A 20,907-nucleotide genomic window follows, 5' to 3' on the forward strand; every position below is an offset into this window, starting at 1 on the left:
GTATTGCTGTGAGTGTGCATTTTCATGACAACATCAGAGATGTAGTTGGACAACCCCATGAATGCGTGCCATGCCTTTGCTTACACACAAGTCCTTAATTTATGACTAATGTGGAAAATAAATGCTGGGAGACTCAAGACATCAGTTCAAATTTGAAAAGTAAGTGTGGAGAGGACGTTTTCTGATTTGCAGGTGGACAGGGGATCATCCAAGCACTATAAGCCCTTCACAAGAGTTTAGGATCAGGATTGCAGCTCTGATCAACAGTCTTTGAAGGCACACACATTTCCAATCATCGGAGCACCCCGCTGAACTCCAATAAAGCCACACTCTCAAGCTTCAGAGGGGCTGTGGCAAGTCCTTACAGCACAACATGTGCTAACCTCCATTTTTGGATCAGGATCATGTTTTCAAATGTTCTACACATATGAAAACATGGAATTTCTAGACTCTTGGTGCCTTGCAGTTAATGAAGTACCACCACAGAATAGGATATGTTAATACACATAATTCACATGGAGTTCGTTAAATCATTTTAACCAAATTAAACCCAGAGTTATATTTAGCTTGATACTCAGAAGTGTTAACACCATGCTTTTAATGTGACAGATTAGATTTGGAGAGCAATATAAAACATGGGTTTCACTGTATAGAATTTCTTATTTCCACAACTTCAGGACTCTGTTAGGATTCATTTGCCTTTATAAGATCTATTCTATCATTTAAAATCCAAGCAGTGCTAGTCTGCCAAAAACATTTGGTTTATTAGCTTTCAGTACTCTGAAAAAAAATTTAAACTGGGACCATTTATTATTTATTTTCTTTTTGTTTTTCAAAGTAGTGGTTAGAAATAAAGACTGATTTTGTTCCTGTTGTTAGCATAGAGACTTTTTGGTTCCTCAGACAAATCAGCGTTTCAAAAAGGAGTGATGTTAACCTTGAAAAGAAACAATGTATTCAATCTGTCACCAAATAGTTATTTGTGTGCTTTTCCCCTCTCTTCTCTTTCCTTCTTCTTTTTCCTCCCGTTCCCCAATAGGTGACATGTATGCAGTGGTTGCAAGGGGACCACACCATGCTGGATATGATTGAGAAGAAGCGTTGCCTCTGCAAAGAAATAAAAGCTCGACAGAAATCAGAGAAGGGACTCTGCAAACAGGACAGCATGCCTATTTTGCCCAGCTGGAAGAAGAATACTGGGACCAAGAAATATAGCCCTCCTCCTTATTCCAAACAGCAGACTGTTTTCTGGGACACTGCCATTTGACAGGCATGTGGAGGATGTCCTCTCCACTGTGGTGCACCATGCACAGGTAGCCTGCTCTCTTAATAAGGCAAAGGCTCTAACCTAAGACTTATCCACAGGTCTTGAAATTCCTAGGAGACCACACCGATACAGTGCTCACCTGTCCAGAGAGAGAGAGTTAAGTTTCCAACTGGATTAAGACATACATATTTATCCAGGATTTTTTTGGATCCAGAAGATATCAAAATGTAAATATTTTGCCAATATATTGAAAGCACCCAAACTAATACACTGTTTAAATATATATATATATATATAAAAATTCAAAAATTTATGAAAAATTTTACTATATAATGTTACTGTTATACTGTTTTATTACCTATTTTCTATGTGGTATTCTAACGTTCCCCCTCCCAAATACCTTGCTGCCACCATTTTATTTCTCTTGCCTGCCTAGATTTGGCCTCTGTACAAAAGCATACAGTTGTACTTTTGATTGAATGCGACAATGTGCAAAGCAACTTGGTGCTAGGGCTGTAGGAGTTACCTGGAGTAAACTGCAAGCAATGCAAATAAAAGTGCTGAATGTGGATGCCCAAGTTGCATTTCAAAATATTCATTCTTCTACATCAAATTTCCCATGAAGTTAATCAGATTAATTGCCCTGGTTGCTGATAGGTTGGACACGATGATCTTGAAGGTCTCTTCCAACCTGGTTTATTCTATTCTATTCTATTCTATTCTATTATTTGGCCAAGAAGCTTAATTTTCTGCAGAAAGCCTGCAGGACAAACTCTTCCTTTGTTTGATTCCACTGACGAGCAGAGACCATGGTTCACTGTGACTAGGCGTCGTGCAGCCCGTGACGGGGAGACCCAGTCGCTTGGCAGGTTGAGGCAGTGGCGCTGCAGCCACGGTTCCTGTCCACGTCTGTCTTCGGCCCAGAACATAAAGGCGACAGAATCTGTTTACATGTTTATTATTTTTAAACCCAGCGACACATACTTGCTTTGAGCTGTGTCAGAGTTCCTTGTGTTATTTACAAATTCAGACCACCTGAAAGCCAGTGGGGAAATCCCTCTCCATTTCATGCAGTTTGAAGCAGAGGCCCACCTGACACCGTCTCCTGGGCATACCGTGTTGTCTTCCCAGCTGCTTCTGTAATTGGCTTGCATTCCTGTGTGATATCACACCCATTTTAACAGAATATTATGTCATGACCAAAGAATTATGACCTCCTGGTTTTAACAGGAGGAAGAGATGGCTTATCCTGATTATGAGGGTGAAATTCATGCGGTGAAATATCTTCCAAATGTATCTGTTGAAGACGAGGGAAACTTGTACTGCTGTGGAGTAGGGGTAACAAAAAAAACAAAACCCAACCAAACAAATATCCATGGCATATATTTTGTATATTCAAATTTCTATCTACTTGTCTGAAGTTTGGCAGCACAAAAGCCCCTCTTTAAAACAATCATTTTAATACTATTTTCACCAAGGAGAAAAGGCGTGTTGTTTGAAACTTCTTGTTATATTGGCTTTTCTTTGCAATGAATATCTACAGCATTGCCACAGCTGTAATTGCTGATCAAAACAAAACCAAAAATGACAAATTTTAGAAGGTTTTTCTAATCTATATTGCTAAAGTTTTGAGTTTTGAGTAATGCTTTATCAGTTATAGTTTCTTTTCAGCCTCTGAAATAAAGTTTTGAAATATTTTATAACTAATTAATGTATATTTTGATGTCCAAACTGAGATTTCTGTAAAAGATAAAGTGTGTGTTTATATGTGTCTATGTATATTAGCATTATGTGTATGTATATATGCATATGTGCACACACATATATATGTATATATGCATGTATCTCTCTATACTCATAGATGTGTGCATACGTATATATCCACATGCATTGAGTACTGGTGTGTGTTATGAATATACAGTGACTGGAATGGGTACAGATGAAATGCAGATTTAAAGAGCCCCTCACAGCCAGAGTGACAGAAGATGTGACAAAACCCAGAGGCTGTGAAGGAATCTTTGAACACATGTTACATCCACAAGACACCAACTGTATATTCTGCTTATTCTCTTTTCTTTTTTAAAGAAAGAAAATGGCAGAAGAAAAACTCCAGAGATCTCGCAAAGTTCCAGAATCTGCTGGAAAGAAGACGACTTGTTGGTTGTGAGAAATCTGTTGAGATAACAGGTTCATTGTTCAGAAAGTGTTTGTGCTTTGTCTTCCTTGTTATGTGGCAAGAGAAGAGGTTTTCGTAACCACATGTGAAGTACTTAGCTCAGCCATTTCCCCCAGCTGCACCACCTCTCTGGTGACATAATGAGAGCCAGTTCAGTCAGACTTGATGCTCCTTCCCTGCACTGGTCTCTTCCTGGACCAATTCCATTAACAACCTGCTACTGAAGCATCTATCTTGTGGTCCAAACCTGGGGGTACACATGGGCTCTGTTGTGCCAGGCCCTTTGGGGGAAGGCACTGCATTAATGTAAACAGCAATGTGTTTAATAGTGTTTGTTCATCTTGTGTCCTCTTCATATCGATATGTAATAGGAATAATGATCAGGGAACTGAAGCATTCTTGTCCTAAGCAGACTTGCGTGTACACGTAGCCCACCCAAACACTGCTCTTTCTTCTAATTTTATTGCTTAGCACTGTTTATGTTGTCCTTCCTAAAGAGCTACCCATGTGCTTCCAGACCTCCATTGTATCCCATGGAAACAATGGCTTTTTGTTTTAAATTGCGACAGTACACTAAGAAGTAAAATATAACTTAGCACTTACCTTCAAAGCACTTTAGAAACGTGAACTAAACCTCACGCTCACGAGAACTGTTTTACAGAGGAGGGAAGTGAGGCCCACGTGGAGTTGTTTCCAAGGTCACGGACAGAGCCAGAGCAGGACACAGGCCACTGCCCCCTCCGGTGACTGCCGGCCCACCCCATCGTGCTGCCGAGAGCGTGCCAATGTCAAACATTCCCTACATCACCTCATGTCTCAGCAGTCTCTGTGTCACAGGGTCAATGACAGTGCTTAGTTACACACGGTCATTAAAGCTGTAGTCTGTATAAATATGCAATCTGTATATACATACAGATCACATATATACACACACTTGCGAAGACTGTATATATGAAATTGTTTGGTATGCACTTACTTTGCTTTAAACTCCTGAAGTTGAACATTATAGTGTAGCAATTTGTGTAAAGTGCACTGTGATTTCAAGAAAGCACAGTAAAGTCACAGGTCTTGTTATTCTTGCACTAAAAATGTGTTTACGTATATTAGCCAATGTATGTCTACTTTATCGCTCCTTTTGACAAAGCAAATGGTATCAAATGGTATGGGGTTTTTCTGTTCGTTCGTTTGTTTGTTTGTTTGGGATGTTTCTTTTTAAGTGGACAATGGCACTATGTTTTTAAATGACAGGGTTTTTAAATAAAAGGAAATCATTCTGTATTCATTCCGATGTAATACATTTACCGATATCCTGAAATTGAATGTCATGTTGCTTTTTTTTTCCATACTTCATTAGAACTTGTCAGGTATGTGCCTGAGATTGTGTAGGAGTAAGGAGTAGCTAGAGGCTAACTGTAATCATATATTCTTAGCCGTTTCTATATACACAGTATAAATACATATTAATTTTCTTTTCATTTTTGTACTTGATTTTTTTAGGTAAGATGTAATTAAATGTACTTTGATACTTCTGAAGTAATAAGATGTTGTTTGAAGATCAATTCTGCTTTCTTTAGTGCATCGACAATATTTTACAATGATTTAGTGCTTATTTATTTGTGCTCCAGTGTAATTATAATAAAAAGCAATAGTTTAAAATATTTTGACTGCTCTTTCTTCGTCTGATGGTTTCAGCTCGGAGTCTGACTACTTACTTGGGATTTTCTAGAGATTCCTGGGAAGAGAAGTCAAGACATAGTCCAGAATGAGTCCAGAGAAGGGCAACGAAGTTGGTGAGGGGTTTGGAACACAAGCTCTATGAGGAATGACTGAGGGAGCTGGGATTGCTTAGCCTGGAGAAGAGGAGGCTCAGGGGTGACCTTATCACTCTCTACAACTACCTGAAGGGAGGTTGTAGACAGGTGGATGATGGTCTCTTCTCCCAGGCAGCCAGTACCAGAACAAGAGGACACAGTCTCAGGCTGTACCAGGGGAGGTTCAGGTTAGATGTTAGTAAGAAGTTCTATACAGAGAGAGTGATTGCCCATTGGAATGGGCTGCCTGGGAAGGTGGTGGAGTCACCATCATTGGAGGTGTTCAGGAGGAGACTTGATGGGGTGCTTAGTGCCATGGTTTAGTTGTTTAGGTGGGTTGGATTGGTTGAAGGGTTGGACACGATGATCTTGAAGGTCTCTTCCAACCTGGTTTATTCTATTCTATAGATGTGTATAACACTCCTTAGGTACATTTTTAATTGCACAGTTTGTTGGAGGAAATGAACAAATTGCTTTAACAGATAATATTTGCAAGTCCATTCTGGTTGCATCTAATGTCACTAGTGCCACCCTCAACTAAATCCTTACGATAAGATTTCTCTGAAGAATATACAGAAATTTCTCTGTAAGTGCCTTTCACAGTTTGGGGTGGAAATATGACTTCAAGGACCCCTTCCTCAAAGACCTCCATTTGCAGAATATCTAAGAGTGGGATAAGGACACATCACACTCTCCATAAAGGTCCAAAAAGTCTGCCCAGAAGTCAGTATAATCTTCTGATTTCCAGAGAGATTTACTCCCATCAGGATGTAAAACCCAGTCCTTACCAAGGAATTCCACAGCGGGAGGATAGGGTTGGGGGTTGGATATGGATATTCAGGTGAATTGTTCTCCAAAGATAACTCCAGCCTTTTGTCCCAGGCTCCTTGTTTCAGGGGGAAATCCTATAGGGATGAATATAAGTTAACAAAACAAGGTTTTACAGGGATTTCTCCAGACCTAAAAGAGATTCTGTTATTTTAAGGGTCAGGTTGTTATCTGTACTCTGCAGTGGGACAGTTCATAAAGTCTTGTGTCCTAGCTGTTTTCTAGACTTTCCAGGATCATGTCCAATATCCACCTCAGTTCCCATCCCATGCCTGACTGCTGCTGGAGACAGCAGTACCTGAGCCAGAGAAGGAGCAAACTGCAAAATTGCCAAGTGCAGCAGGGAGCATAAAGTTGAAGTAAATTCAGATTTTTCCCCTGTTTGTAATATGTGCATTCACTTTCTTTGTCAGTGCAGAGATCCTTTCTTTGCGCCATTGTTTCTTAAACAGAAGAGTTTCAAGTTTAAAGGAGACAAGACCATAAAAAGCAATGGCTGAGTTTTAGGCTCATATTTGCTCTAAGTTTATTTAAAAGGGGAGAGGTGCCTGTAATGCTCTGTCTTGAGTCCCTGCTCCTTTTTGCATTTTAAAACCCAATGCAGTAATGCTGGCTGGAGTTACGCTGTTTCCCTACTGCAGTCACTCAGAGTGACCTTAGCTGGTGCCAGAGTGGCTGCAAAGCAATTAAAGCACACAGAGGCCTGTCTTGCTTGGGAACAAGTAACCTGCCCTGAGCAAAGCAGAGAACTCAGGCAGCTGTGAGAGAAGAGACGGGCCAGCATCTCTCAGATCTGCAGCCAGCTGTAACAGAGCTGGCAAGGGAACCACAGGAAACTAAATAAAATTTACAGAAACAAAAGACAACTGAAAAGAAACACTGCTCAAAGGCAAGACTGAACACATTTGGCATTTATTTTCTAAACCTGCCAGCGTCTCTTTTGTGATGTAGTTGTGCCTTTAAAACAAAATTACATACCTGTCACCTTTAAATTGAGATTTTTGGCACTGGACTGGGGGGTGGTTTTAGTGTTCTCCCCACCTGTGACACATTTTCATCTTCCTTTGTCCTTTTCTCTCTCCTTGTCTCAATCCTTTCTTTTGTGACATGCTTTGGAAAATATATTTGTAGGTACAATGACAGTTCCCCTATCATCTTTTGTTCCTGTTAATGTTCTCCCTCCCCTGTTCCCAGCTGGCTCTATGCTCTCTAACACTCACTAAAACAAACAAAGAGAGCAGGAACCACCACTGATTTTATTATAGGGGATAGCATTTATCAATGTTGTTCTCAGAGTACACATAACAAGTTATGTGGAGGGATTCAGAAGCTGCCAAACGGAGTTAATAAAACACAGAGGTACTGAGAAGCTGCAGACTGGATTATGGCTGCAGTTGGTGGGCAGCAAAGCCATGGCTGATGTTCATGTTCCTCCTGGACCCAAACATCCTCATCCAAAAGACAACTTTGAGTAGAGGAACATGAAGAGTGGTGCTAGTGGATATGGTCTTTGACTGCAACTGGCAGGCCAAGAGGCAATTAAATCATGTATTAAAACTAAAGACAAATTTTCCTACATATTTTCTCCCTCAGCTTTTGCTTCATGTTATGCATCTCCTACACCATGAGCAGCCCACAGCAATGGCTCAGGAGGAGCTCTATCTTCTTCCTAAACCCCCAAGGAAACTGGGGGAGACCAGAACCTTCTGTGCAGGTGCAGACCTGCTCCCTTCCTGCAATCTGTCTTGGTCTCTGGGCTGGGGGCTGTGGAACAGAGAAGGAATGAGAGTGGCAAAGCTACCTGGAGCTCACAGCAGCTGTCAAGCTTGGGCACATGAGCTCTGGGGCAGAAGGAAGAAGGAAGAGAAGGCAAATCATCCAGAAAAATGACCATGCTGCTGAGGGAGAAAGCAGCTTTTGAGAAGGTAACAGGCGGATGTAAGAAGCAGAAAACTCCTGTCACACCCAGCAGCCAAGCCAGCCCTTCTGAGCACACATGGAAAAGCAGGTGATGGCCCTGTTCCATCTGGGGGCAGAGGGCCTGGGGTGAGGGACTATGGAGACAAGCTGAAACCACAGTATCATCAGTCAAGTTTTGCTGAGAGGACAAGCTCCCAGGTTTTATGGCTGATGGAGCTGGATTGCTTTTGATCTCTGGAGGCCAGCAGCCATCTGCTTATGGCATGACCAGGTCTCTAATCAGAAACTTCACTTGGTCAAAATCCAGCAATAATAGCTGACTGGACCTTCGTACCAGGAGATACAATATTGATTAAAAAAAAAGTGGGGAGAGATAAAACTTTGGTAAATAACTTTTTGGTAGCTATGGTCAAATCCAGAAGGCTTCAAGGATGCTGAGCCCTGGTGTGAGTCCCACTGGTGGCCACCTCACCTTCATGCACGCTTCAGGTATGTGGAGGGACACAGGTGCAGCCCAAGTATCACCTGCCTGTCCATTCCTATCATTTGGAGGAGGCAGAGAGTAGAAGCTCACAGTCCCTGATCTGACAACCCTGATGAGAGGGCCAGGTCCCTGTGCCACCTTGTGTGCCGAGGGCTCTCACCCAGAAGTGAGAGAGAATCATAGTTGAGTTGGGAAAAGAGAAGTGACTGGGAATTTGGTGGGAAATGCTGGCCTTGAGTCTCTGGGAGCCCCTGAGGCAGCAAGGCCAGGCTGCACTGCCCCTGCAGCTGTGTCGTTTCCCAGCTGGAGGCAATTAGCCCCAGAGAGGCGCGACTGGGCACTGCCCGCTCTGGGGGCTTCCCGCCATTTTCTCAGCTGCTGCCCTGCGCCCCTCAGAGCTTGGCTCTCCCCTGAGGGAGCAGCATCCAGCATGGCTGTGCTGCCCAGCCACCGCCCTCAGGGCCTGGCCTCTGAGGGGCCAGCCGATTCCTTTGGAGAGGATCCCGAAACTGCCAGAGCTCTCTAAGGTGAGTCACCATCCCTGTCTCTGGTCCCCAAATGATGTGCTTGGCCACTCTGGTGCTTGGTCTGGGCTACGGCCATGACGCCTCATGCTCCGGTGCAGACAGCAGGCTTTGGGGGATGGATGGCAGGCTTTGGGCGATGGATGGCAGGCTTTGGGGGATGGATGGCAGGCTTTGGGGGATGGATGGCAGGCTTTGGGGGATGGATGGCAGGCTTTGGGTGATGGATGGCAGGCTTTGGGCAGTGGATGGCAGGCTTTGGGCAGTGGATGGCAGGCTTTGGGCGATGGATGGCAGGCTTTGGGCGATGGACGGCAGGCTTTGGGGGATGGATGGCAGGCTTTGGGCGATGGATGGCAGGCTTTGGGCAGTGGATGGCAGGCTTTGGGCGATGGATGGCAGGCTTTGGGCGATGGATGGCAGGCTTTGGGGGATGGATGGCAGGCTTTGGGCAGTGGATGGCAGGCTTTGGGCGATGGATGGCAGGCTTTGGGCGATGGATGGCAGGCTTTGGGCAGTGGATGGCAGGCTTTGGGCGATGGATGGCAGGCTTTGGGGGATGGATGGCAGGCTTTGGGGGATGGACGGCAGGCTTTGGGCGATGGATGGCAGGCTTTGGGGGATGGACGGCAGGCTTTGGGTGATGGATGGCAGGCTTTGGGCAATGGATGGCAGGCTTTGGGGGATGGATGGCAGGCTTTGGGCGATGGATGGCAGGCTTTGGGCGATGGATGGCACGCTTTGGGCGATGGATGGCAGGCTTTGGGGGATGGACGGCAGGCTTTGGGGGATGGATGGCAGGCTTTGGGCGATGGATGGCAGGCTTTGGGGGATGGACGGCAGGCTTTGGGGGATGGATGGCAGGCTTTGGGCGATGGATGGCAGGCTTTGGGGGATGGATGGCAGGCTTTGGGGGATGGACGGCAGGCTTTGGGCGATGGATGGCAGGCTTTGGGGGATGGATGGCAGGCTTTGGGCAGTGGATGGCAGGCTTTGGGCGATGGATGGCAGGCTTTGGGGGATGGATGGCAGGCTTTGGGCGATGGATGGCAGGCTTTGGGGGATGGATGGCAGGCTTTGGGGGATGGATGGCAGGCTTTGGGCAATGGATGGCAGGCTTTGGGGGATGGATGGCAGGCTTTGGGTGATGGATGGCAGGCTTTGGGCAGTGGATGGCAGGCTTTGGGCGATGGATGGCAGGCTTTGGGGGATGGATGGCAGGCTTTGGGCGATGGACGGCAGGCTTTGGGGGATGGATGGCAGGCTTTGGGCGATGGATGGCAGGCTTTGGGCAGTGGATGGCAGGCTTTGGGCGATGGATGGCAGGCTTTGGGCGATGGATGGCAGGCTTTGGGGGATGGATGGCAGGCTTTGGGCAGTGGATGGCAGGCTTTGGGCGATGGATGGCAGGCTTTGGGCGATGGATGGCAGGCTTTGGGCAGTGGATGGCAGGCTTTGGGCGATGGATGGCAGGCTTTGGGGGATGGATGGCAGGCTTTGGGGGATGGACGGCAGGCTTTGGGCGATGGATGGCAGGCTTTGGGGGATGGACGGCAGGCTTTGGGTGATGGATGGCAGGCTTTGGGCAATGGATGGCAGGCTTTGGGGGATGGATGGCAGGCTTTGGGCGATGGATGGCAGGCTTTGGGCGATGGATGGCACGCTTTGGGCGATGGATGGCAGGCTTTGGGGGATGGACGGCAGGCTTTGGGGGATGGATGGCAGGCTTTGGGGGATGGATGGCAGGCTTTGGGCGATGGATGGCAGGCTTTGGGCAGTGGATGGCAGGCTTTGGGCGATGGATGGCAGGCTTTGGGCGATGGATGGCAGGCTTTGGGGGATGGACGGCAGGCTTTGGGGGATGGATGGCAGGCTTTGGGGGATGGATGGCAGGCTTTGGGCAATGGATGGCAGGCTTTGGGGGATGGATGGCAGGCTTTGGGTGATGGATGGCAGGCTTTGGGCAATGGATGGCAGGCTTTGGGCGATGGATGGCAGGCTTTGGGCGATGGATGGCAGGCTTTGGGGGATGGATGGCAGGCTTTGGGTGATGGATGGCAGGCTTTGGGCAATGGATGGCAGGCTTTGGGGGATGGATGGTAGGCTTTGGGTGATGGATGGCAGGCTTTGGGCAATGGATGGCAGGCTTTGGGGGATGGATGGCAGGCTTTGGGCAGTGGATGGCAGGCTTTGGGCGATGGATGGCAGGCTTTGGGGGATGGATGGCAGGCTTTGGGGGATGGACGGCAGGCTTTGGGGGATGGATGGCAGGCTTTGGGCGATGGATGGCAGGCTTTGGGCGATGGATGGCAGGCTTTGGGCAGTGGATGGCAGGCTTTGGGCGATGGATGGCAGGCTTTGGGGGATGGATGGCAGGCTTTGGGCGATGGATGGCAGGCTTTGGGCAGTGGATGGCAGGCTTTGGGGGGTGGATGGCAGGCTTTGGGGGATGGATGGTAGGCTTTGGGCAGTGGATGGCAGGCTTTGGGGGGTGGATGGCAGGCTTTGGGCGATGGATGGCAGGCTTTGGGGGATGGATGGCAGGCTTTGGGGGATGGACGGCAGGCTTTGGGCATTGGATGGCAGGCTTTGGGGGATGGATGGCAGGCTTTGGGCAGTGGATGGCAGGCTTTGGGCAATGGATGGCAGGCTTTGGGGGATGGATGGCAGGCTTTGGGGGATGGATGGCAGGCTTTGGGCGATGGATGGCAGGCTTTGGGGGATGGATGGCAGGCTTTGGGCAGTGGATGGCAGGCTTTGGGCGATGGACGGCAGGCTTTGGGCATTGGATGGCAGGCTTTGGGGGATGGATGGCAGGCTTTGGGGGGTGGATGGCAGGCTTTGGGGGATGGATGGCAGGCTTTGGGGGATGGACGGCAGGCTTTGGGCGATGGATGGCAGGCTTTGGGCGATGGATGGCAGGCTTTGGGGGATGGATGGCAGGCTTTGGGCGATGGATGGCAGGCTTTGGGCGATGGAAGGCAGGCTTTGGGGGATGGATGGCGGGCTTTGGGCGATGGAGTGCCTCCATGTTGCATCATTAATGCCTGCCGTAATCTGTGTACAAGGCAACTCCCAAACTTGCTATTTATGGGGGCTCTGTCAAATATCTCACAGATAGCTCAAGGGCTGTGTGGCAAAGGTGTATACAGCCATGGCTGATGTTTATTCTTGACTATTCCTTTTCATTTCCCCTGAAATTCTCTGATTTATTTATCAGCATGGGATGATGCAACCAGCACCAGAACAAGAGGACACAGTCTTAAGCTGCACCAGGGGAAGCTTAGGCTCGAGGTGAGGAGGAAGTTCTTCCCAGAGAGAGTTGTTAGCCATTGGAATGTACTGCCCAGGGGGGTGGTGGAGTCGCCATCCCTGGAGGTGTTCAAGAGGGGATTGGACTTGGTGCCATGGTCTAGTGGTCATGAGGTCTGGGGTGACAGGTTGGACTCGATGATCTCTGAGGTCTTTTCCAACCTTGTTGGTTCTATGATTCTATGACTCATGACTGTGACCTCATGCAATGGTGCTCATTGTCCAGTTCACATGCCCCAATTTTGGGATGTCCTGGGGAATAAAACCCTTCCCAGGCTGCTTGGCAAAGACTTGGACAATGTCTCCCTGTGTTTATGAGCTGTGCAAAAGTTCAGGCAAGACCAGCTGTAAGGAAAGAGAAGTGTGTGCACTGCAAAAGCAGAGTTTCTCATGCAAAAATCTGTCGCTTGTACAAATTTTCCCCTCCAACTGAGTCCTTAGTTAGGTAAGCATTACTGAAATTACTAACTTAAATAGTTTGTTTGGAAAATGTATTAGCAGTTAAAAGAAAGGCTTTTTATCAGAGGGAGCAGTGGTTACAACTAACTGTAGATAGTGGCAATTATGTTTGAAGGAATTATTAGCAAATACTTTGCAGCATCCCATGGCTCAGCCTGGAGATGTCTGTTATGCTCAGAGTTCTTCTGATTTTGGAGAAGGGAGAAAAAACTTTGCTGTGCACATTTGGCAGTGGGGAAGGTTGACAATTCTGCAAGAACTGTGCTGACTTGATAGTACTTTGCTTAACATACAGGTGACCCAGAGAGGTTGTGCATGTCCCATCCCTAGAAGTGTTGAAGGCCATGTTGGATGGGGTTTTGATCAATCTGATCTAGTGAAAGATGTGTGAAATGTCCCTGCCCATGGCATAGGGATTGAAACTAGATGATCTTTAGAGGTCCCTTTCAACTCAAGACATTATATGATTCTAACCTTCCTCCCATGATCTTATTTCAGAGTACAGAAGCATGGCAGCGTTCTGTGGGAATGGAGCCCATGGCTAGCTGGGGCAGAAGCAGGGAGCAAACTGTAGGTTGTTTCAGACTGAAGGGAGGCCATGGACACATAGCTCCCCTGCACACATGCCACCCACCAAAAGATAATCTCTGGAAAGTGTATCGGTAACCATCACAGCATGCCCCACATAACATCCCCTGTTTGGGGAAGCAGTGGAGAGTGCCCCGGCTGTCAGTGCTCTGGAGTAGAGGAGCCTGCACATCCTCAGCCAACGCTCTTAATTGGATATCTCTGAGCCTACTCTCTATGACCTTATACTTTGTTTAGACATTAACACCTCTGCAAAGTGGGTGTTAAATGGTGCTGTTAGTGTCTGTAACATTTTTACATGCACTTCAGGAGTGTAAACGATTCTACAAGGTGCAGGGCAGTGGAAAATCAGCCTTTCCCTGACTCCAGCTGGCTGGGAAAATTCTAAATAACTCCTGTGGAATCCAGCTCCCACCAAAGAGCTCTTTTCTTTCCCAGGTTCTTCAGGATATTTTTTTTTTCACTGTTCTTGTAAACACAACTGAATCTCTGGTGTGTTTATTTTTCCAGTGTAAGGAAGCTGGGATGCCCTTGGCTGAGCATGTGGGGGCATTGCATTCTGCCTGGCTTTTAGGCCCATCCATGGTTTAGAATTTTGTCACAATTTGCTGAAGTATATGACCCATCCAAGAAGTCTGAAACCAGCAATTTCTTTTCCTGGCTTACTCTGTGCGTGAGATGTGGTGCACAAGTTGTGTATGGGATGTGTGTGACGGGATGAGTTATTCCCTGTGGTAAGTGTTTGGCTGGGCACGTGTTTGGCTAGGCACTGCCTGGCTTGTTGAGTCCCCTGATGGTGGCTGTGGCTATCTGGAGTGTGATGGTACACACTGTGTCATTGGGAGCAGCAGCACTGGGGAGTGGAGCTATGATCACCTCTCCATGCAAAACTTTTGTTACAGATAATTCCTGGCAGGCTACAAGGTTGTGTCTGCCCAGGTCTGCGCTTCATCACCTATGTCTATATTTGTAGACAGAGAGTAAAGCACAAATCTCCAGGAAGGTGTCTGAATGAATATGTTGAATATCTGTTTGAGAAATGCTGAAAACCCTTCCTAATAACATTTTTGAAATGAACTAAATATCGTTTCAGTTTGGTTGTTGTGGGGGTGGGTGGGTTGGATGGTTGGTTGGTTGGGTTTGTGTGTGTGAAAACTTTCATACTCCTTTACTTTCCATCTGGTCTGGGAATTCAAACACACGTGATCTTTTGAGGCTTGGCACCAAACAGAAATTTCAAATGTTGACAAGTTTTAATCCAAGTGAGCATAATCCAAGCATAATTTTTCCCTTTAGGAACAAATAAAAGCAAATCTGAGCTCCAGTTTTCTGTACTTCCCCAGGAAAGCTTTCTTACTGCCTATCTGATTGCCACAGAGGTACTAATTTAGTATAACAGACTGCTACCCCACATAAATCACCTCTCTGTCCTTCTCTCACTGACAAAGGATGAATATATAGTACTTTTTGCTCAGTTTTTACTTTGTCTGTATGTCCACAAGATAAATGAGTACTCTGTCAAGTGAGGTTAGTGGGTTTAGGAGAGGGAGGGATCGTTTAGTGTCTCAGTATGGTGAAATATAGCACTTAATGTACATATCCTGCTAGTTCAAGGCGTGTCTTAGGAAAGTTTTATACTGTTTCCATGACAAACTAATAGGAAATCAGACAAAATGCTGACTTGGGATTTCTGCTTGTGACAAAGTGTCCTCTGTCCTTCAAACTGTATTTTCACTGAAGAGCACTAGATTATACAACTGAGAGGGATAATTAATGGTACATTTACTGCTGTGCTAGCATAGAGAAATACTCTTTCAGGTTTACCCTGGAGTGAGAATATTTGCACACCTTTGATTTATCTTTAGGTAGACTGTTACTGTCTGCTACTGTCAAAGGTAAATCAAAGCCTTAACGAGGGCCCAGTGTCAACTTGTCCCACTCTGTTTCAGAGAACACTTTAACTTTGGAGGTCTTATTTTCAAGTACTCCCTTACCTCTCCTTCTCCTTTTTAAATCTAGTCCCATTTTCCTCCATATGTAGCTTACAGATGCTTTCTAGATTCCTGCTATTAGTTGTTTGCTGTGGGTTTGTGGGTTTAAGTCTTTAAATTTGTTTCTATTCTCCTGACAGTCCAGGGATAAATTGGTTTGCCATGACAAGGAACAGACATACTGCATATATATTCATATATGTATAGCTTAAAAAAAAAAAAGATGGATACCCTATTCCAAGTACTTCTGGACAAGGAAATCAGTTTGTTTGCCTTTTTTTGCTGTTCAGGTCTTAAGAAGGTCTTGTACTATGTTATGACAGCTCCAGCCTGGAATCCTAGTCTGAAGATGTCATTCACTTTACCATAGATTTAGGCACTTATTTACTTAGGCATGTGAGTAACTTTCCTCTGGAGAATATAACACTGCCTTCAGAGAAGGAAAGAAACATCCTTACATGCTTTTGCATAATCCAGCAGTATATACTTTAATGGAACAGATTATCATCATTGTAAAAGAAAATCAGTTTTAGTGTCACATTTGTCACATGCTGTTTGATTGATGTAATTCTGCAATGGAATGTGAAACTTCAAGTTAGAAACTTCTTTTAAAAACACTTCTGAGGGGCATTAAGTTCTAGTGTACCCAATTCATGCTTTCAATATTCTTTCCTAACAGTTTCAGCTTTATCTGTCTCTACACTGCCTTGTTACTGCTCATTGAAATGCATTGTTCCTGTTCTTCTCAGCTGTTGATTGTCCTTTCATGACTAACATTTTAAAACAGTATTGATTTTGCTACATTATAGAACTTCTCAAAACTCATAACTAGAGTGTTATTGTGGCCTAAGAACACTTGAGCACACTTACCAGTGAAGGATTCACAGTGAAAATTGTGGTTTTAGGGCAATGTTCATCCAAACACCAGGAACTTAGAACAGTCAGTTCTATTATTCTATCTTAAAACAGTGCTTTGACTTGTTTCCTCTCATAGAGACAGTATTTCCTCACAAATATGAAATAATGCAACATAGATCCTAGAATGTGCTCACTGGAGTATCCTGAGTCTCCACAAGCCTCTTATTTACTGAGTTTCCACAGTTCCATGGGTTCAGAGTAGGGCTAAAGGATACCTTCTGTCCTGCAAAAAGCCTTCATGCTCACGAGTCTTATGCCTGTGAGGACAATGTGCCTTCTTCATGCTCTCTAACATTTCCTCTGGCTTTTCCATTGTCATCTCTATCTGACACAAGAGCCCTCACAGTCACCACAGCTCCCTATCCTAAAAAATGCCTTGGGACCATAAAAGAAGAAATTGTCTCCATCACTTTAGCAGTTCATAAAAGACAAATATTCCTTGCCTTCATAACCTTGCCATTTGCATCGTCAAAAGAAGACAGAGAACATCTGCATAGCTAATTAATATCAGATGATCATTCCTGCCATACCTACTGTAGCCAAGAAAGTCTTCTTTGCATACTATAAATGTTAAGACATATCCAGAAGATAAATGCAAAGAGCAGGAAGTACAGTCAATCAGAAAATTCTTGTCAAAAGATTTTGTCTAGATACTCTTTTTCTGTTTACATCCAAAGATGATAACTTCCCAATTCTGTTTAAGAATATGAAGCAATTCTCAGATGTTGGTGTCCCCCTGTGATTTATTTTGCAAGTGAATGTTGTGGGCTTTTTATATTTTCTATTTTGAGATCCATTTTTAACATTAAGAAGGTTTTATATATTAATATGAAACTTAAGTTACAGCATCCACATTTTGGTGTTATTCCTGAAATGGAGGAGCAGGGAAGACTACAACTTTTGTTCCTTTTGGACACAAGTTTCAAAATTATTTTATGTTCCTCAAAGAAAAAAAAAAACCAACAAACCAAATGCAATAGGAATTCAGAGCAGCAGAGCATGTGACATACTGACAGAGAAACACCAGGTCAGTGGCCACAGTGTGGCCTTCCAGAGGAACTGGTTGTGGGTATAGTGTCAATGGACAACAAGAATGTTAAGAGAAGCCCAAAAACCCCTTAGAACCACAAAGAGGTTGTCTCTGCAAGCACACAAAATGAGGAGACTCTAAAACTAACACAGAAACAAATACTGTGTGTCATGGCCCATTCTGTAAGACAGAAAATCTTCTTATTTAGAATAGAATAGAATAAACCAAACCAGGTTGGAAGAGACCTTCAAGATCATCACGTCCAACCCTTCAATCAATCCAACCCACCTAAACAACTAACCCATGGCACCAAGCACCCCATCAAGTCACCTCCTGAAAACCTCCAATGACAGCAACTCCACCACCCATTCCAATGGGCAATCACTCTCTCTGTACAGAACTTCTTCCTAACATCCAACCTGAACCTCCCCTGGTGCAGCCTGAGACTGTGTCCTCTTGTTCTGGTACTGGCTGCCTGGGAGAAGAGACCATCATCCGCCTGTCTACAACCTCCCTTCAGGTAGTTGTAGAGAGTGATAAGGTCACCCCTGAGTCTCCTCTTCTCCAGGTTAAGCAATCCCAGCTCCCTCAGCTCCCTTCTTACAACAGAGAGAAGGGCCATCTTTGTCAGAGAACCCCTTCCGCTGTATTATTTCCACCTTTCAACTACAGATGCACTTCTGACTCTGATGTAAGGATCTCTAGAAGGCAGATGATTAATAGAGATAGTCCAGAGATCACGCTGTGATGGTTATGAGAAGAGTTTGATTAAAGTCTTTGAGATCTCTGCAGAATGCATGGTGCACCCAAATGAAATCTACACATAATTATCTCCCTGTGTTGGGAAGTTTGAGAATATCTGCATGAAGAAAAGATCTTTCCCCTTATGTCATAGATATTCGGAGTACTTCATTGGTTTTGTTCCAGATTCTCACAACTGCATGAAGAGAAATCACCCAGGTGAGCATATGAATTGAAAAGCCTGTAGGACACCTTGCTGTACTTTCCTGAAAAGCTGTCACAGCATTCCTGCTGACAGTGGCCCCCCTCTAATACTCCTGGCTTACTGCAATGTGCATGGTCATGTTTGTACATATCTGTGGGGTGTCAGAGGCATGTTTTCCTTAAAGGCTCAGAGCAATCCCACCTGTAGACTCCAGCAACACATACACACCTCCCCTGCCCATGGGCCAGGAGCTCCATTTAAGCCCAGCCAAAGGGCATTGCTCCCTTCCAGAGCATATAGTAGCAGCAGACTTCAGCTTTGTCACAGCTTCTCTCCTTCTGATTTGAACCTCAGCCCTGAGCCTGATGGCCCACCTACCCATCCTTGGACCTGCCTTAACCTGCCTTGCTGCTATGGATTTACCTGCTGATGTGAGTTGTTGACTGCACCCTAGCCTGCACTGATTTCATCCATCTCATCATTGGGAACTTAATACTGAAAGTGATGAACAGGGATATGTAGAAAAAGACAAAATCAGGTAGAAGAAAAGTTAATTTTGAACAGCTATTTGAACCATAGAAGAGAGAAGTTAGGGCACTGAAAAATGTGTAGCCTGACCCAAAAGTCATGAAATATTTATGAATAAGCTGAATGTACTCCAGTGGAGTAAGTAAAACTAAAAGGGAGAAATCACTTACCAGTGTCATAGTTTATGTGGTTAAATACCACCAGGAAAACAGCCAAAGATAATATTAGACTTAAGGCTGGCACAAAGGAACTTGGCATAATTACTGAAATAACCCAAACCCTGTAGGCATTAACTGAGTAAACAGAGATGAATTTTCAGGTGTTTGGAGCACCTGCATTACCTGTCTTGATGCCTGGCCCTTGTGAAAGAGCTCTCAAGATTATGACACCCTGGACTTGTCAAGATATGTCGTGGATACAAATACTTTTACTCTGAAAACAATATACAGTTTGGGATGTTTTTTTAATTCTTTTTTTTTTCTGGTTTTGAAAACTTGATCCATTCATCCTGCTGCCTGGTTTGGTGCAGCAGATGATTGCACCAGGGCAGTGATGTAAGCACCCAGCATGAACCATGATGCATCTATGGATCTTTAACCCTTAAGATATTCCTCACTAGCTTCAGAAATTTAGAAATGGTCATGGGAGCTGACAGCATTTGTATCAGCAGTGTAAACCAAAGTGTTGGTGTACAGTATGTGAGCTGCTCTGGTTGGTTGGGTATTTGTAAGGCACCATCAAACACTTCCCTGTGGGCACACATGGGAGAAAAACTGTATGAGAAGTAGTGACCATCACATCAGGTGATGTATGGCTCATCAGTCTATGACTAAGTAAGGCTGCAATGATCACTGAGAAAATGTTGTCATGAAGTCTTGCCTCCGTGAAAGCATTTTTTTCTGGTCCAGTGAAAACTGCACAGCATCATCTTTGCAAGTCTCCCAACCATCTTCCATATGGTTATCCAAATTAACAAAGTAATTCAGTATTCCTAAGGTTGGAAGAGACCTCAAAGATCATCAAGTCCAACCTGTCACCACAGACCTCATGACTAGAGTAGAGAGGACACTACTGCCCGCTGCAGGCTTGAACTCACAACCTTCCCATTAAGGGTCTGATGCGCTACCAACTGAGCCACCTAACCTCCCAAGTATCATGGAAGTGACACAAAAAGCCTCCTGAGCCTGGCCTGTGCTCTCTCCTTGTGTTTCCCTGCTGACTGTGACTCTCTGGCCCATCTTTGCAAAGGGGTGAACTTCCAGGCTTTTTTGGTTTGGTTTGGTTTTATTACAACAGCATGCAGTACTGCAAGACCTTGGATCATGAGCAGGGCTATTCATTAGGTTGAATTTGGGCAGGGTACAGAGGCCTAGGAACAACTGTTGTACCTGCTATACTAGTGTTGAATCAAATTCCCTGCACCCTTGTGACAGCCCAGGCAGGAGAGGAACCTCACTCAATATGGAGCTGCAGGCAGGAGTCTGCTGTGGACGAGGTCACAGCACCAACACAACTGTGGGGTGCTTTGCTGCTGGTGGGTGGGTGCTCATGAAGCTTTTCATAGTACTCTTTGATACACCCCAGACTTAATTTCAGTGTCAAGCCGATTGTTTCTGCTGAGATCAGTTTTCAGCAGAGTTGGGTGTTTGCAGAGAGCTGTGGGGCGGCCCTTTAAAGTGTTTAAATAGTATTGTACCAATGCAGGGCAGACAGCTTAGCAACTGTGTCAAGTTCACCATGGGCTAAAAATCCAAACAGGAATCCAACAATCTGGAGCCTTAGAACTTAGAAAACAGAATTATTTTTTATTGTTTAATTGTTTTATTTATACTTCAGTCATCAGTTGGTTCTTAAATCTGTGCAATTCTGTATTTGAATGCAAGGCTGAATTCTCTTAAGTCCTCCCCAAGTGCTGTGTGAGCAAGGAAGGTGCAGCTCCCTCCACAAACATGAGCAAATAGGTATCACTTACTCTGCATTACAAACAGGCCCACACCTCTGCGCTGTGCAGGACCTAGCACCACAGAAAGTTTGCAGACCTCTTGTTCTCAGACAGGTTAAGTGGGTCATGAATTGTCCCAGACCTGGCAGCAGTCACTTGACATCACTTTTCAATGATCTACAT

At 45.2% G+C, this 20,907-nt stretch overlaps 1 protein-coding gene across 3 annotated transcripts in view; it reads left to right on the plus strand.

The window, feature by feature from the left end:
* NYAP2 (neuronal tyrosine-phosphorylated phosphoinositide-3-kinase adaptor 2) overlaps positions 1 to 3,443 on the plus strand; it is a 138,274-nt gene extending 134,831 nt beyond the window's left edge. For 2 of the 3 annotated variants that reach the window (XM_068145511.1, XM_068145514.1), the window contains one exon: positions 1,040 to 3,443. In XM_068145511.1, the coding sequence (XP_068001612.1) occupies positions 1,040 to 1,267 (228 nt within the window). In that variant the 3' untranslated portion in view covers positions 1,268 to 3,443. The remainder of the gene's footprint in view (positions 1 to 1,039) is intronic. The other variant, XM_068145512.1, reaches the window with a different exon arrangement.
* The last annotated feature ends 17,464 nt before the right edge of the window (positions 3,444 to 20,907 follow it).

Source organism: Melanerpes formicivorus, unplaced genomic scaffold (assembly GCF_026170545.1).
Source record: "Melanerpes formicivorus ecotype bairdi unplaced genomic scaffold, bMelFor1.0.p_v2 SCAF_12, whole genome shotgun sequence".
Taxonomy (NCBI): domain Eukaryota; kingdom Metazoa; phylum Chordata; class Aves; order Piciformes; family Picidae; genus Melanerpes; species Melanerpes formicivorus.